The 19,113-nt window shown below is 36.7% G+C and overlaps 1 protein-coding gene across 1 annotated transcript in view; it reads right to left on the reverse strand.

The window, feature by feature from the left end:
- CNGB3 (cyclic nucleotide gated channel subunit beta 3) overlaps positions 1-19,113 on the reverse strand; it is a 141,324-nt gene that overhangs the window by 18,500 nt on the left and 103,711 nt on the right. The window contains 1 exon segment of the mRNA XM_063080035.1: positions 10,613-10,696. Within this exon segment, the coding sequence (XP_062936105.1) occupies positions 10,613-10,696 (84 nt within the window).

The raw sequence follows: 19,113 nt of genomic DNA on the forward strand, positions 1-19,113 counted from the left end.
TAATGTGAAAGGAAATGATTAGGAAGATGGTACTTCTCAACATGTGAGCACTGTAAGCCACCACTGGACACATGAAGATATTCCAGTCACACATTGCTCTAGGAATGAGCATGGGTAGAGGAAATAACTGATTGTAAGTGTGATTGAGCCCAGCTTTGGTGACCACTGCTGTGCTCTGAAGAAGGTGCTTGGTTCATCTGAAGAGCATGGGCTACAGCCATTCAAAGGTCAAGTGTATTCTTCTGTTTATGGCATTGAGGTCTGATTTTAGGAATTGGGGAACAGGAGACACTTAAGTTATTATTCTGATTCCATATTGAGAGAAAATGTTAATGCAGCAGGTTGTTTCTCTCACTCTTGCTTATCTTTGGGGACTTTTGGAGCAATGACTCTTGTTCAAACCCTGTGAACTAAAAGCCTGGAATGTTCACATTGTCACTGGTTAATGGTGTTATTCTATATACTTGAGATAGTGTGGTGGGACATACCAGGTTGTCAGCATTGTTTAATGTAAACACAAAGATTTATGATGTGTACCTTGTACCTAGTTTGGAATCTGAACCATGGTAGATACGTGATCAGCCCCATTTAAGAACTCTGGATGAAAGACCCAGATGGGCTTCCCAGGGTGGAGATATTTTGCTTATGTCTCTAAGGTCCACTGTAGAGAAATATGCATCCATGGGACCCTCACGGAAGTATGACCTAGGAAGCATGTGCCTGGTTTCTCTAGTCTTTGCTCATGTATATCTTTTTCTTTTCTTTTTTGTTTTGCGGCTGATCAGTAAGGGGATCTGAACCATGTATATGTTTTCTTGCTGTTCCTGCATTGTATCCTTTGCAATAATAAATCTTAAACCAAAAATAGAACTTTATGTTGAATCCTGTGAGTCCTTATAGCAAATCACCAAACCAGTGGGTGGTCGTGAGGCCCTTGGAACACATCTCACTCCAACTTCCAAAAACAAATATATAGACATACAAGAGACATAAATGGCATTTAGGTTAAGAAAGCCTGTTAAACTCTCAATAGGCTAGATTGCATAACACTAGGCAAACTATTTGAATAATAGTAACTACGTGTCAAAATGAGTAGGGTCAAAACCCCAAGAAACCATGCATACGATAAATTCACTTACTTGGTTTAGGAGGAGACTGGGTTAGTCAAATATTCTCATTATCTATACTTTCAAAGGATTAGAATGCAGTAAAATCAATTCAGAATTAAACAATATTGATTATACTTTGTGCTCTGAGATGGTTGAGACAATGTTTACTTTGTTTCAATGCTGAGCACAAGGCTTGATATATAGTAGGTACCCATTTATGAATGAGGGAGACATAGTTAAACTGTTCTCTGGGAAGCTGGGAAGTTTTGAAGTTCTGGCCAGTACAGCAATCAAACCATGGACCTTGGTGTTATCAGCACCATACTCTAACCAACTGAGCTAACCGGCCAGCCCTGAATTCCTTTAATACCTAGCGTTATTTTTCTGAATATCAATTATTGTCATATCATCAGGTTGAGTTTAAAGTTATTAGACTCCACCTCTTAGTTAACATCCGGGAAATTGAAGTTCTCATTTTATCTTCCCATTACTCTTATGAGGAAGGTATAATAAATACTAGTATTTCCATTTTATAGAAAGAAAAGTCACACTAGCCAAAGATCCATAACTCTATAATTAGAAGCAAATGAAAGCCTAGAACCCACATTTTCTAACTAAGCAGTGCAAGAAGTATGTTTAAATTTTGCATTGTGCAAAATATTAAGCATATATTTATTTATTTATTTTTTAAAGTAACTGGAGTTGATATAACACATCAAAGTAAAATCTCATTCTGACATTCATGGGTCCCTTTAACTAATGTCTAGTAATACATGCTCAGCATAAAAACCAAAACCAACCAGTTATTATATCCTTCAAAGGTGCAAAGATGTCCCAGTGAGTCATTCTATCTCCTTATTCTTTTTCTTTTATGTTTTGTTTTGTTATTATTGGTTATGAATATTCGTGGGATACAAAGCAAATTGTCACCATTCGTGCCTAAGATGTGATGGCCAGATCCATACTGGCAGCATGTCCATTACCACAAATTGGGATTAGACCCATGTCCACCACCCAATTATCCCCTCAATTATCCCGACCTCCCTCCCCATCCCCCTTTCCCCACTCCACTTTGTATCCCTAGGTATGTTCTCTTCCTCTGCATGTCCAATGCACCACTGTGGTCTTTCTTTCCTTTCTTATTTGTCTTTTAGCTCCCACTTATGAGAGAGTACAGAGGGTATCTATCCCTCTGTCCTGTGCTTATTTCACTCAACATAAGTTTCTCCAAGCTCATCTATGTTGTTGCAAATGGGAGAATTTCATTCTTTTTTATGGCAGAGTTGTATTCTATGGTGTATATATACCACAGTTTCCTTATCCAGTCATCCATTGATGGACATTTAGCTTGGTTCCACATCTTGGCTATTGTGAACAGAGCAGTGATGAACATGAGAATGCAGGTATCCCTTTGACATGATGATTTCCATTCCTTTGGGTATATACCCAGAAGTGGGATTACTGGATCATATGGAGGATCTATCTGTAGTTGTTTGAGAAACCTCCATAGTGTTTTCCATAATGGTTGTACTAATTTACAGCTCCACCAACAGTGTAGGAACGTTCCCTTCTCTCTACATCCTCACCAGCATTTGTTTTTTGTTTTTGTTTTTAATTGAATCATAATTGATTATACATATTTTTGGGATTCAATGTTGACATATATTGATCAAATCAATATTACTAGTATGTATATTGTTACATATTGTACTTATTCTTTATGCCCCTTGTCCAATCTCTCCTTATCTTCCTCTCCCTCCCCCCGGCACCACTGATAACCCTAGATTTTTTCTTTCCCTCTGAAAGAGTAATGGTTACTCTGTTGATTTGTTGCCTGGATGATCTGTCCAATGCTGAAAGCTGTGTTCAGATCCCCCAATGTTATCATACAGCAGATGCTTCTTCTGTCACTCTGGAATGGGCTTTGTGGAGAGAGACACCCTCTTCTTTTCTTTGGTCTCTGTTGGTGACTCTCCTTGTGTCAATGTGCTCCAGTGGCTGGCAGACCATCTGCGTGGTGGTTGTGACACCTAGCCACTTTCCTGGCAGCTGTGGTTATTGTGGTGGGCCACCCACATGGAGGTGATGTTTTTGGCATGCTCCTTGGTGCTAGTGGTGTGCCTGGTTGTGGGTGGGGGGTCTGGCCCCTGGCTCGATGCCTTGGGTCTTGCCAGTATTTGTTATTCTCATTCTTTCTGATTATAGCCAGTCTAACTGGGGTGAGATGATATCTCAATGTGGTTTTAATTTGCATTTCCCTGATGACTAGTGGTGTTGAGCATTTTTTCATGTACCTATTGGCCATTTGTATGTCTTCTTTTGAAAAATATCTATTCAGTTCCTTTGCCCATTTTTTAATAGGGTTATTTGATTTTTTATTGTATAATTGCTTGAGTTCCTTGTATATTATGGATATTAATCCCTTGTTGGATGCATAGTTAGCAAAAATTTTCTCCCACTCTGTATGTTGTTATTTCATTTTGTTGATCATTTCCTTTGCTGTGTAGAAGTTTTTAGTTTGATATAGTCCCATTCGTTTATTTTTTCTTTTGTTGCTTGTGCATTTGGACTCATATTCATAAAGTCTGTGCCCAGACCTAGTTCCTGAAGTGTTTCACCTATACTTTCCCTTAGTAATCTTACAGTTTCAGGTCTTGTACTTAGGTCTTTAATCCATTTTGAGTTGATTTTAGTATGCGATGAGAGGTGCATGTCTAGTTTCATTCTTCTGCATATGGATATACAAGTTTCCCAGCACCATTTATTGGAGAGGCACTCTTTTCCCCAATGTATACTTTTGTTCCCTTTGACAAATGCCAGATGGCTGTAAGCCTGAGGGGTGATTTCTGGGTTCTGTATTCTGTTCCATTGGTCTGAGTGTCTATTTTTATGCCAGTACCATGCTTGTTTGGTTACTATAGCTTTGTAGTATAATTTGAAATTGGGTAGTGTTATGCATCCAGCTTTATGTTTTTTGCTCAGGATTGCTTTGGCTATTTGAGGTCTTTTGTTGTTCCATATGAATGTTGAGATTTTTTCCCCCATTTCTGTGTAGAAAGTCAATGGTATTTTGACGGGGATTGAATTGAATCTGTAGATCACTTTGGGTAGTATAGACATTTTCACAATGTTAATTTTTCCAATCCAAGAGCATGGAATGCCTTTCCATTGTTTTGTGTCTTTAATTTCTCTCAGTAGTGGTTTGTATTTGTCTTTGTAGAGATCTTTCACCTCCTTGGTTAAATTGATTCCTAGGTATTTTATTTTTTTTTGTGACTGCTGTAAATGGGCTTACTTTCTTGAGTTCTCTTTGTGTTAGCTCATTATTGAAGAATATAAATGCAACTTATTTGGGGGCATTTATTTTGTATCCTGCAACATTACTGAAGTTATTAACCAGCTCTGGGAGTTTTTTGTTAGAGTCTTTAGGTTTTTCTATATATAGTATCATTTCATCGGCAAATAGGGACAGTTTGATTTCATCTTTTCCAATCTGGATTCCCTTTGTTTCTTTCTCTTGCCTGATTGCTCTGGCTAGTACCTCCAATACTATGTTAAATATAAGCGATGAGAGTGGGCATCCTTGTCTGGTTCCTGCTCTTAACGGAAAAGCCTTCAGTTTTTCCCCATTCAGAATGATACTGGCAGTGGGCTTGTCACATATCTGGCTTTTATTGTGTTGAGATAGTTTCCTTCCATACCTAATTTGTTGAGAGTTTTTATCATGAAGGGATGTTGAATTTTGTCAAATGCTTTTTCAGCATCTATTGAGATAATCATGTGGTTTTTGTCCTTGAGCTTATTGATGTGATATGTGTGACTTTCGTATTTTGAACCATCTTTGCATCCCTGGGATGAATCCCACTTGACCATGGTGTATAATTTTTTTTAAATGTGTTGCTGTATTCTGATTGCTAATATTTTGTTGAGGATTTTTGCATCTATGTTCATCAAGGATATTGGCCTGTAATTTTTTTTTTTTTGTTATGTCTTTATCTGGTTTTTGGTATCAGAGTTACGTTGGCCTCATTGAATGTGTTTGGGAGAATGGCTTCTGTTTCAACTATTTGGAATAGTTTGAGGAGAATTGGTATTAATTCCTCTTCAAAGCTTTGGTAGAATTCAGCTGTAAAGCCATCCGGACCTGGGCTTTTCTTTGTTGGAAGATTGCTGATTACTGCTTCAATCTTGTTTAAGCATATATTTATACTCAAATTCTTATACAGATCAAAGTAGAAATTCCAGTGTAGATGGATCTTATAGTTATTCACATAATATTAATGCTAATAATAGTATCTTGGGCTTTTCGTAGTACTTTAAAAAACCGTAATGTCTGATATTTACATAGCTTCTTATTTTCATTCCTGTATTTGTTCTATCAGAGCATGCTACTTTATAATTGCAAAGCACTTTTTAGATAGTAACTCATTTAATTCTTGCAAAACTTCCAATGAAATCAAATAGGGAAGTTATCATTACTCTTATTAAAAAGTTGATTAAATAGAGGCTTAAAAAGTTAAGTGTCTTAAGCAAACTTATGAGACTGGCAGGTGACAGCACTACAGCCAGCAGTATGTATGTCACCTGACTCTATATAATACATACAGATAGGCCATATCTAAAGATAAATCCAGTATCAAGATTAATCTCTTAAAACCCAATAAAATATTATAAATAACTTTTCAAATAAGGCAAAGTTTCTGAAAATTAGTTTTCCAAGAGATACTCCAGGAAATAATGATTAGGACAGAGTCATCTTCCTTATTCTCTGCATGAAGTAATTCTCAAGAAACTGGAGTGTTTTTTCAAAGGCAGTTATTACAACTGACTGGAGGTAGAAGTACATAATGGGTACTTAAATATAGTTCAGCACTTTTAATTATTTTTTAATGATCATTTCAATAATTTTCCAAGAAGATCTGGCATAATCAACGAACCAAAACTTCCACTATTTCTTGCATATTTCTAGGCTAATTTAATCCTTTCCTGCAAGTTTAATTAGCATTCAAATGAAGTAGACATTCCTCTGAGAGTAAGAGCTGACAGAATGTGCAAAATAATTGAACCGAATTCTTGTGGTTGGTTTATGTACTAATTTGGAGAAAGTGTAGAAATGCAAGAGCTTCAGGTAGAGTGAGGTAACCCTTAGTGAGAGGGCACTTCAGAATTTCAGACTTCCTGTGTAGGAAGCTATTTCTAAGGCTAGTGGGGGCATTAATGACACTCAGGTATACCCCACCAGAAAAGAACAGTGCTACTCAAAGTGTGGTTGTATATAGACCAGCAGCAGCAGCAGCAGCAGCAGCAGAAGCAGCAGCAGCATCAGCAACAGCAGCAGCAGCACCACCACCACCAGCACCACCACCAGCACCACCACCAGCACCACCAGCACCACCACCAGCACCTCCAGCACCACCACCGCCACCACCACCACCACCACCACTTAGGAACTTGTTAGAGGTGTAAATTCTTGGCTCTCTCTGTAGATATATTGATTCTCCGGGATGGGGTCCTAGAAAAATGTCCTTTAACAAGATTTCCAGGTGATTCTTACAATGCTATAGAGCATTCCCAAAGACTGTTTGCAGTAGTCCAAGCTACCCACCCAGTAACTTTAGGAACCATCCCGAGGGTTAGGCACGTCAGCAGACTCAGTCCAAAACCTTGCATTTCTTCAATTATTTAGGTAACCTCAAATTGAACATGATTTTTTTCTTCCCTTTTTCTACAGTGTTTTGTGGAAATAAGAAAAAATCAAGCTCAATTTAGATGTCTAAAATCTGGTTAAGTAACAGCCGTTCTCTTCTCTGTCAATATCTACTGTTATGTAAATCCCCTCTTAAAAACCCCAACCCAAACCCAAACCCAAACTCAAGCCCAAACCAAAACTAAAACAAAGAAATGTGACTTGTAGTTCTCACGTCTTCTCATTTCTGCTTGTCCCCTACTTGTTCCTTTCCTTCCCTCACTTGTGTTCACTGATCTGTTTTTATTATTGAAAGATAAATATGAAGAAGACATTGGAAATGAGAAGGCCACATCTACTCTGCATTTCACACTTTGTTAAGCAAATTTGCACTGCTTACTGGCACGAGTGCTAAAGTTTATATGAATTACCTCAATTCTCATTCCCTGCTGCCTATGGAACAAATTGAAAGGCCATTTTGGTGCATTAAGTTCATGTCATTCCAATGGACCACTGCCTCAGAGGGATCCTTAAACTGTGTTGTGGCTTGTCTCCCATTTTAATGAAAATGTTTTCATATCACCAATCTGTCTAATTTTAACTTGGACTAATTTGTGTGGGATTGTATATTCATGGTTTCCATTATATCACAATCTCTCCATTTTTCCTCTTTTATCTCTGACAGCTTCCTCTCAGTTGCCATCTCTGATTCTTCTTTGGAGACTTCTTCCACATACACTGGTGATCTTCAAAGTTACAGCCTTTTCTTACCTTTTCTTGAGCTGCTCCCAAAGTCTCCTTCCATTATATTCCAGTTCTCAAACATTTGCCTCCAGTTCCATCCTCTCATTAATGTGATTTCCACTTGTGCACCTGGCATTGAGTGGAGACCTGAAACCTTGAAAACAACTCACACTCCAATTGACTTTGTCTTTCACTACTATTCCAGTCTCTCGCTTGCTTTCATTCCTTGAATATGACCAGCTCTTCCTCACCTCTTGGCTCATGGCTTCAAGTCTTCCTCAAAAATGCTGTTCTGCTCACTTTTTTACTAAAGAACTATTTCTCTTTAGATTTTAAAAAGGTCATGCTTGACAAACTGATAACCGTTCTCTCTCCCAATTCCCTAATCTAAATTAAGTGCCTTTTCAAATACACATTCTCCCAGCAACTTCTCTTTTCCCTTTATTCAACTTTGCACATTTTGGAATCACGAATTTATTTAATTTCATTTGTTTATTGCTCATCTCTTCCATAAGGTCAGTGGTTCTCAATTTTGGCTGCATTTCATATGTGGGCTCCATCCAGACCAGTTGAATCACTGGAGGTGGAGCCCAGACTACTACATTCAGGTGATTCTGATATACATTGTGAACTGAATATCTTGGTACTAGATTGTAAGCCCCTGGAGGACAAGTGTGGTGTATACTATAAAGCAAATGTATTTCACAGGGCCTGGTTTTCCAAAGCCTTGCAGTTTCAAATATTGACCTTACAAAAAACAAGAAATTTTCCCCAAGTTATTGAGTCTCTGTTGTAAGATAAAGAGTTGTGACACAGCAAGACTGCTGGTTCAAAGACAGACAAGTTACTGATTGATATGTAAAGATACTGGAAAATTGCTGTAAGAAGAGAATGTTTGCTAAGATCAAGCTTTTGTTGGTGGATTACTTAATTGCCTAATAGCATGTCATCTGACTTGTTTTTACTGAATGTTACCAGCTTCTATTGTTAAACTTGTTAAAACTTTAAGCCCACCTATGTCTCTTCCTGACTTATGGAATGTCATCTGGCTTGTTTCACTGAAAGTTACCAGCCTATATTGTTAAACTATAACTCCACCTATGTCTCTTGCTGTAACTTCCTGGGCTGGAGAATAAATATGGGAAAGGAACCCTAATTTGGGGTTAATTTCCGAAATGGAAGGAATGCGTCTCTCTTGGGGGTTCTCGGGAAGTAACCACTTCGGGGCTTCTCACTGCTCAGAAAAGATGGGCTTTGAGTAATCCTTTGTGGTTCCGTCACCCAGGGGAAGAGAGGTGACAAATCTGTGGGGGGGCAAAGCAACAGACAAGAACCTTTTTTTTTTTTTGCTCAGTAGTCAGCACTGTGCCTGTCTGATAGTATTAAAAAATTTATTGTTTTATTAAATAAATTATACTAAAGTTGCTCTAACATTTTCCTTACTGTAGTTCCCTATACTCCTTCTGCAGGCACATTTCCTTCCTTTCTGCCTTTGTTCATGAAATTCATTATTTAAAAATTTTTTTTATTTCTAAAAAATTGAATAATAAAAGAAAAATTTATTTATTTATTTAAAGATGACTAGTAAGGGGATCTTAATTAACCCTTGACTTGGTGTTGTCAGTACCACGCTCTCCCAAGTGAGCTAACCAGCTATCCCTATATAGAGACCCGAACCCATGGCCTTGGTGTTACAAGCACCACACTCTCCCAAGTGAGCCATGGGCCAGCACTTAAAAAATTTATTTTTAATTGACAATAATAGATTGAAGGATAAAGTTTCAGTTTGACAGGAGGAATAAAACTTTAGTGATTTATTGCACAGAATGGTGACTATAATAAATAATAATACATTATATATTACAAAATTGCTACAAGAGTAGGTTTTAGATGTTTTCATGCTAGCTCTTTCCTCTACCTAGAATTCCTATTTCCTCTTCGCTTGGTTTGCTCCAGTTCATTTTCAAGACATAGCTCAGGTGTCATCTTCTGCAGGAAATATTGCCAGTACGTGGGAGAAATAAGTGTCCCTACTTTATGTCCTAAAGCAGCTTGTGCTTGCTTCAACAATAGTATTGAACACATTATTTGGGAATGATACAAGTGCTTTTCATCCTCTCTTGCTTGTGAACTCCCCAAGGTCTTGCATCATCTTCCCCATTTCTTTGACTTGCTCATCTTCCTCTATTTTTTATTTTGATTATTGACTTCACCATTGGTTTAGTTTCTCAGAATGTGAAACCTATGGGGTCATCATTCTTTCTCTCACCCATGAAGTTAGTTCTCAGAGGTGTGCAGAAATATTTATCCAAGGTAATGTTCATTTTAGGCTTATTTATAATAGCAAACATTTGGAAATTGATTATGATACATCTATAGACTGAAATATCATGCAGCTTAAAAAAATCAGGTTTAGGGGATTACTTAATTGTATGTAAAATGTTTGTATGATATATTGTTACATGACAAAGCAGTTTCAAAACATATGTACGATGTAATGCCAATTTTATAAAATGATCTATCTATCCATCAATCTGCATGAAAAGATAGTGTTTATTTCTGGGTGGTGGAATTTTTGTCTTTGGGATTTTATGTGCTTTCCATTTTAAAAATAATGAACATGCATTACATAATCATAAGAAGCATAGTAAAGTTTTAAAAAATGTGCCGTCAATTATCCACTAACTAGGTGAGCAAAATGGAGGTAACTGATAGCTTGCCAAAGACATAAAAAAGGGCAGAACCAAGTATTGCTTCTGTAACTTTTTCCTCCGCTTTAAGTATTTGGAATTAACGGGGTGTGATGATTGATAATATATATTTATACAAGGCAGCTTTTTAGAATACCCACACTTCTATGGTATAATATAAATAATGAAATCCATATTGTCTTGTTCCATTTTGAATTCTGAGAGCACATTATTGTTTTATAGAACTGTATAGTATATCATAATTTTTTCTATACTATGAAATTCACCTTGGATGAATTTTGTTTAAACTATGCTCTTGACCTATGTCTGAACTTCTCAAATGCATGTATTAGGTGTGAATTTCAAAAATAGCATGTACTCACCCTTTTGCAGACAAAGTCACCAGGTAAGTAGACAGCAGATTTCAATCTTAGCAACATATCATAAATCATCTGTGTATCACAACCCTATGTAAACAGAAAAAAAAAATTCTTATAGACATAGCTAATGTTCCAAATTTATTTAAAATGCAATGGAAATAAACAGTAATATATGTTGTCTGCATTAGCACTAAAATATTAATTGCCAGTGAATATGGACTTATCTTGACCCCAAATTTAGGGAAAGAAAATACCTGTAGTATAATGGCAATAGTTTGGATTTTGATCAGATAGAGTTGGGTGTGGAAGCTTGTCTCTCTTACTTATTGCTATGTAAACTTTCATGCTCTCAGTTTCCTAATCTGTAAAATGAGGATAAAGTGATACTTATAAGTAAAACTTAATATATTGCTTAATTAATAATAGCTATTAATGTTATATTAATAATAATTATTGATTAGTATATTAGGACTAACATAGATAAAAATCCTTGCTAGTTTTCTTTCTTGTGACATGTTTCATACCATTGTAGATATTATTATTAAACTTTGCATGATTGTATGTCTTTTTTCCCCCACTCACTTATCATCTTCTTAAAGGCAGGGACAATATACATATACATATAAAAGCAATATCTGTTGAGTGAATGATTATTCATATCTACTTTGATAGACTAAGAAACAAATTTTATTTTCTAGGATATATGTCCATATTTGTATTCTGTCTAAATAATTATAATTTACCTATAAGATGGGCTGAAGAAAAATCTATAGAAGTTTCAAAAATTTCACTTTACATGTGGTTTTGAATCTTTTTCTTTCACCAGATATTTTTATTTTTTCCTACCAGAGCTGCTAACAAGTAGCAGCTTTCCTTTTGTGGTTCATCCTGCTCACTCCTTAGGGAAATTATGATTTAGCCAAGAGCTAATCATAAAGTCAGTAGCAGAGGAAGGAGGAAGGGAAGCAAAGGGTCTACTCCCAATTTGTGGATTGGATAATCATTCCTTTAGCAATCACCAGCTTCCTATAATGGCTTCAATAGCAGACACTTGACCTAGATTCATATAAAATTTAGACCTCAGAGTTGCTGACTGATAAGGAAAGTTAATAACTTATGATTGAAGTATCTTCAAGTAGCCATTGGTGAGAAGCATTCAGATGAACTTGGTGTTAGAATTTTAAAAGCTCATTTGAGAAAATACAGCTTTTGGTTCTCCAGAATAGAAAAAAGGCCAGGGCCAGAAAGAATACCTTTTTAATACAGTCCAACAAATATTGATAAGAAGCTGTTATGAGCAAGGCTTTGTATGCCACCCTTGGAGGAATTAAGGATGAGAGAAAATCAGTCTAGATGGGATGATATTTTAAGTAAACAGAAAAGCTATAGTTGATGGTAGAAGATAATTATGTCCTAAGGTGTCCTAGGTGAACATCCGTAAGGCTCTTAGAAGGAGGGGGGCTACTTTTACTTGGGAGTGGGATGGGAGAGAGGAGAAGCCTCAGGTAAGTGCTCATGTGGGTAACAAAATTTGAGCCATTTGAGGATAAGCATGACTTGTATTTGCAAAGATGCACAAAGGCCCTTCTAGGTAGAGGGAAATTTATCTTTTCTTTCCTTGTTATATATTTGCTTTGCCCAAAGACTATAATTTTTATTTATACTTGTTTTAGTTCTCCCATGTCTTACAGGTTATGTTATTTGCTAAAGCAAATCATAAACATTTTTTTCCTAAGAAGTGTAGTTATTTTTTATCCAGCAAAAATTCTCTAAATAAATGGCTCATATGCCCAATTTCTTTAAATACTGTCATCATTTCAGAATAATTTTGTTTCAGAAATTGGCATTCCAATCACTCAAAACCCACTTAGAAAAAAGCACAAACAAACTTGGAATTGATCTTTGGATCTTTTCCACTAGGAACAGTTAGTGTCTTTGAAAGAAAATCTATTAGAAATACACTTGGAAGTTCTTGAGTGTATACATGTCTGGAATATTATTGCAATGAAGCTAACTCTCAATCATTTATATCCATGGAGAAGATTTACATTGTAAATTATCAGAAATAAAATATCTCAAAAAACCCACTTATATTTACTTCCGTGTACACAATTTGATTTTCTGGCATTAATTTTTACAATGTTAATTATTCTTTGCAGCTCAAAAATAAAGTATACAGTAAGTCAAAAATGCATTTAATTCACCTAACCCACAAACATCACAGCTTAACCTAGCCTACCTTCGATGTGCTCAGAACAAAGCCTGTAGCTGGGCTAAATCATCTAACGTAAAATCTACTTTATAATAAAGTGTTGGATATCTCATGTAAATTATTGAATACTGTACTGAAAATGAAAAACAGGATGGTTTTGCACCATTGTAAAGTTGAAAAATTAGTTGGGGACCATCTGTATAATAGTTTCTCATACAGAAGCAGGGCTTAGTTACTTTTGACACAGTTTCCAGTTGTCCACACCCTCCTAATTCCTCAGTGTGGTGGATCCAGATATCTGCTTTATGCAACTGCCTTCTGGGGGCCACCTCTCTGTGGGAAGCTAGATACAACTCACTTGCCTCACCTCATTGACCCCAAACCCCACATGGACTGAGCCAATATGCCACAGTGTTTTGTGGTGCTGCCTCCACTGGGTCTTACCTAACTGATACACCTGAACCTAACTGCTTTCTAGGTCAGCGTTCTCCTAGAGAATGGCTGTTTTGGTAGGAATAAACTGGACATACGTCAGACAAGAGCCATAAGGGTGTCTGTCAGTATAAACAAGTTTCCTGTGAGAGGTCAGACATGTAGGCATTAAGTGGTCTCCAGGATAAAGAAGTATCTCATGAAAGGCACACTGTAAACATCCATGACCACCTCCCCTGGACCCGATCAGGGCAGGATGAGCGTTTATAGTCGCTCTCCAGAGACAGTCCACAGGGCCAAGTTAGAAGAAATCACGATAGTGGTGTGGCAGTATTGTTTTCAATACTGAAAAAATTGTAAACAATGTAATGTTAATCTATGGACAGATAAAACACTGAATATTTGTAGGTTGGAATATCAGGAGTAGTTAGAATAAACTATAAATATGTGTATATATATGATTAAACTCAACAAAGAATGTGGTCTGAACAAAAGCAAGGTATTGAATATAGTCCATATGATTCCAACTATGAAACAACTATACAAAAATATTATCTTGTTTATGTTGATATGCATATAAAATAAAATTATAAAAATGTTGATTGGAAGGACAACCCCCTCCCCCCCAAATCATCTTACTGTTTATCTCTGGGGAGGGAGGAAGGGAAATGGACCTGGGGAGAAGAACTGATGAGACTTCAGCTTTAATTTTTATTAATATTAAATTTTAATAAAAATAAAAACTTCTCCCATTGTGGAGAAATAATGTTTCATCTTCCTTCTTCTATCCTTCAGGTGAGCTCACTGGCAGAAAGCACTAATAAAGGAAACCAAATCAATGGAAACTGTTAGACCAACCTAGGAGATTAGCCCTAAAACAGATAAGCAAATAATTAGCCCTCTTCTCAGTAGGAATACACACAAGCACTTTCATTGATAGCTTTCTGCTTATCGCTTGGATTTCCTCAGAGAAAAACATTTGAACCATTCTTAACATGACTTTTTATTAACATACTTGGACAGGACTTGGGTCAAATCATGTAAACTGAACATAGCAGCAGCATATTGTAAACATTTAGAATTTCACTTTCACCAATTAAGTGATCCTGTCCCCTAACGATTGCTTTATGGAAAGGTGCCACCAGCTCTGGTGCAGCTGTGCTTTAGGAAAGAATCTTCTTATCTGGGTTTAGGCTTAGTGAAATGAAGTTTGCATTATGAAGTCATTATGTTTTGATGTGTTTGAAAACTATTATCTTTTTTCTTTTTTCCCTATAGAATGATTGTTTTCTTGAGATACACTTTGCTCCATTATTGTATGATTTAAAAAGAATTACACCCTGGGGCTAGATATTTTTTCTTGTAACTCAGCTCCATTTTCTTTATAGAAGTCATTATGACATTTTCTGATTTACAGAAAGTCAGCATTGTTTCATAAATGTCCCTTTTTCTATAAAGTGAGAGTACCTATATAAACATCAACATTAAAATTATATTCATACATAACGTTTGTATTACCTTGTCTTCTCATTTTTACCTGTTTAATTCTTCCAACCTCCCTGTGATGCCTGGCATTAATGAATATGTTGCCATCATTCCTGGTTTTTAGATGAATGATCAAAGTCTCAGGAAGTCTATTGACTTTCTTTGAGGTCACACGTACAGTAGGTGTTGGAGGAAGAGTATCACCAGAGCGTATGTTTTTGCCTACACTCTGAGCAACTTGAGGTCAAGGTGTGTATAACTCACTTCTGTATCCCCAGTGTCTCACCTGGGCTTGGGGCATGCTAAGCACTAAATAAATATGGGCTGATGTATGGAATAAGGCTGTTAGAAATTTTTCCATTTTGGACAAAGGGAAATTTAGTGCTGTATAAAAACTGTGTGTTACAGATTTGAATAAGGATTCTGGAGATTTGAATGGAGATGAGAGAAGCCTTATTTTTATTCAGAACATAACCTATAGATTAGATGGTGGTTTCTGTACCCAGGAAATTCTTCTTTTAATAATGATAAGTTCTGAACACAACTGTAAAGTTGGTAAAATTAATCTTTGGAATGTCTACTCTCTTAGTCCTATAGGATTTCTCCATTTTCTAGGCTCATTCCTGCTTTCTTTGAAACAGAACTTAAGATATTATCAGTAATTTATAACTCACTGGGAATTTAAGAAACCCTCAAGTATAAACAATGGTCTTCAGGGCTTTTTCCAGTGCAGCCTTATTATAAAAGAAAATGCTTTGTTCTATCTTAAATGGCATTCCCATTAAACAAGCAAGTGATGGGTGATATGTTGAGGGCAGTGAAATTCAGTTGCTCATGCTATTGACTATAGCAGTCATGCTACTTACTGATCGGCAGCAGCAAAGTCAAATGTGATAAATAATTTGCAAGGTGCTGTGATGTCATAACTTATCAATATTTCAATCTAAGTGACATTGGACTTAACCTTATACTCAGTATTTGCAAACACTAGTAAAAGTCATCTCTATCAAGTTTTCCTTGAGAACTGACAATAATTCTATTTTTCCAAGAGTTTCAGTATTATGTAGTCTAAGTGGAAAGACATAAGTTGGAAGGAACCCTGAGGATGAATGTAATTTGTCTTCCTATGATCACGGAGGGCCACATGAAGAATCTGATTTTACATGCGTGAAAACTCCCCTTGAGATTGCTTCAGTTTTATTTCTTCTTAATAACAATAGTAATAATAACAATCTAACTTCCTATGTGTCAGATACTGATGCACTTCACACATTTTGAGTCCCTTAATTGTCACACAGTGACGAAGCATGTTATTCATTTAGGGTTTCCCCACCTTACTGGGGGAACTTGGAGAGCAGGGAAAGTATGGGTGCAGTAACTTGGGGTACCCCCTAGTGCTTAGCCCAGTGCCTTAGAGTAACTGCTCAGGATGTGTAGTTGATTGGAGTTCATCTAGATCATAAGCTCACTGTTCAAAATACTTTTAAAATCTAACAACAATACTTTATTACTGATATCACCAGAGTAAAAATAAACTTAGTAAAAATGAAAGTCTCAGTCTAGCTCTCTGATTTCAGGCCCTGGGGAGTAAATACATGATGGCCTATCTGAATAGGGTATCATTGCTGGGGATATGTGTGTGAGTGGTAGAAGTCATTTTGTCATTCCCATTCTATTCCTGGCTCAGTCTGTCACTCACGTGCAGCACATTTCCTCCTCATCCTTCCTGCCGCGGAAGTCACAGCCTTTCCAAGCCCTGTTTGTCAAATAACCACAAACAATGAGTCACAGATCCTAGTGAGGTGTCCTGTTTGGGAGGGGTTCTGCATTTATACCAGAACAACAAATAGTAGACACATTGTGCTTTCCTTTACAGACGAGTGGTACCTACTTTTCAATTTTGTTATCTCTGGGTGCCCGGTTTTTTCCATTGAGCGGTGGGTTCTTTGTGTTTCCAAAGTGTGCGATTTTAATGATAGACACTAGGTGGCGGAACAGAGCTTTTATTAAATTCTCTCCCATTTCTGGTAATTAGTGGCAGAGGCAAAATGTGATTTCCCTAGCATTTAATTTGATAAGATATATTTAAAAATCAAAATCAAAATAATAAATCATCAGAAAGGAAGAAAAATTTCCCAATCTCATAGAAATGAATTTCTCCTTATTATCTTAATACTTTTGCTTGGGCCTGGAATAACATGAAATCTGCAAGGAGAGCCATTTTTGTAAAAAAATTTTTAAAAAGTATAATACGACTATTCATCTCTAAGCTATTTCAAAACTCTGATCACCCCATGTGGAAGCAGCAAATCTTACTAATTAACCATAACTGATTGAAGCAAAGTTTTAGTGAAAATCTGTGACTCTAATTCTACTTGCTTTGATTAAGAGGGAAAAAAATGCATGAGTTTCAGGGTCTTTTTTAGTAGGAGAGTAGAAAAGTGTGCGTAAATTTAGGTATCTAGTTGACGTGCCAAGTTTAAGCCTGTGAAAAATCGCCAAAGAAGGATGACCTTGAACTTGACTTTTGACTTTAGAGCAGCTTCTCCAAGTTCCTCACCATCATATGAGTTATCTAGATCCGGTTGGTGGGGAACTGGAAGGTAGCATTATTTAGTGGTTAAGTTCACAGACTGTGGAGTAAGAAAACCTGTGCTCAACTCTGTCTCATTGCTTAGCACTCTGTGACCTCAAGTCAGGTTAGTTGCTTGTCCTCTCTATAAAATGGGGATAGTAACAAAACCATTATCAGAGGTGTGTTAATTTGCTAATGGTTGCTATAAAAAAGTTCTACAAATTGTAGTTTAAACAACAGAAATTCTTTTCTCATAGTTCTGGAGGCCTCTCCTTGGCTTACAGATAGCTGCCTCTTCACTGTGTCCTCACATGGTATTTTATCTCTGAATCTGCAACCCGTGTCTCTTTATATGTCCAAATTTCCTCTTCTTATAAGTATATCACTCACATTGGATTGGATCTGTAGGATCTACACTACGGGCCTCATTTTAACTTAACCATCTCTTTAAAGGCCATATTTCCAAATGTCACATTCTGAAGTACTGGGTATTAGAGCTTCAATATATGAATTTCGGGGGGACACAATTCAGTCACAAGATGGTTTCTGTGAGAATTAATTGAAAGAAGGTAATGAAGCACTTAGTACAGTGTGGTACATAGTATGCACTCAATAAATAGCAGCTATTATTACTTTTATGAAGATATAAGTATCAATTTTAAAATTCAGGGTCAGCAACAGTTTGGTTTCTTAGCTTTGACTTAATTATATTCCATACAGCCTTGAGAGCGCATGTAAGAATTGCGTATACCAAGGTGTATAGTGACAGCATTGCTGGGATTGAAGGATTAGGAACAGTATGGGCGACCTTCATCTGACATTATGATAATTTATAATACTTCAACATCGATTACATTACTTTTGACAAAACCTTATGACAGTCATCATTCCACTAATCTATAAACAAATCTTGCAAGGCTAAAAGGGAAGAAAAATAAGCATATTTGTACTTAGGGTTAACTTGAATGTAATGCAAAATTAAAGCAACAGACATATGTTTTTTGAAAAACTGAAGCAATGTTATTTAGCTTAGAATCATTCTCTGGTGCTATATTACAAAAAAATTCCACTAGATCTGTATTCATTCTTAAATTTATGAAATGGAGAAAGTTCCTCTGCAATTTTTGACTGAAGCCCCAAGACATAAACTAAAACATTCCTTAGGGCATCCTAAAATAGGTATTTGTGAGTTAGTGGTTTTCAATACCTTGTCTTTACCCTATCTGAAGACTGGAAGGATACAGAACATGCCTGCCAGCCTCCAATCTTGGTGCTGTATCTCTCTCTCTCTCTTTCTATATGGAAGATTCATTTTCAGGGAGAATTCAAGATTTAGAGGTTTCAGCAGTTGTCAGTCACCGTTCTTTGTATCCCTGAATATTTTGTTCTCTTTGGTGCAGCACCACCTTTTGTCTTTGTAAAACTGAAATCTATCCTGTTCGTTTCCTCCTCTCACAGCTTCCTTTGGCTATAAGATTGGGATCACATGCCACAGCCTGGCTTCAAGACCTTTCTAGATTCATCTTTGCTCATCACTGCATGCTCTGATTCCAAAGACTTCTCTTTCAATAAACAGGTTTATACTTTTCCACACTTGTGAGCCTCCGCCCAAGGCTCCCAAGTATCATTCTGGGTACTTTGAATGTTCCCTCCTTTGTGCACTCTGCTCCTCAGGTACAAAGGCGGTTCTCAATGGACTCAAGTGACTAATTCAGAAGCAATGTGAGGATCAATTGGGTATAAATTATGAGATGTAGAATGTAGGATCTCTATTCAGCCTATTTCATGCCCAAGAAAATA

Source organism: Cynocephalus volans, chromosome 15 (genome assembly GCF_027409185.1).
Source record: "Cynocephalus volans isolate mCynVol1 chromosome 15, mCynVol1.pri, whole genome shotgun sequence".
NCBI lineage: Eukaryota > Metazoa > Chordata > Mammalia > Dermoptera > Cynocephalidae > Cynocephalus > Cynocephalus volans.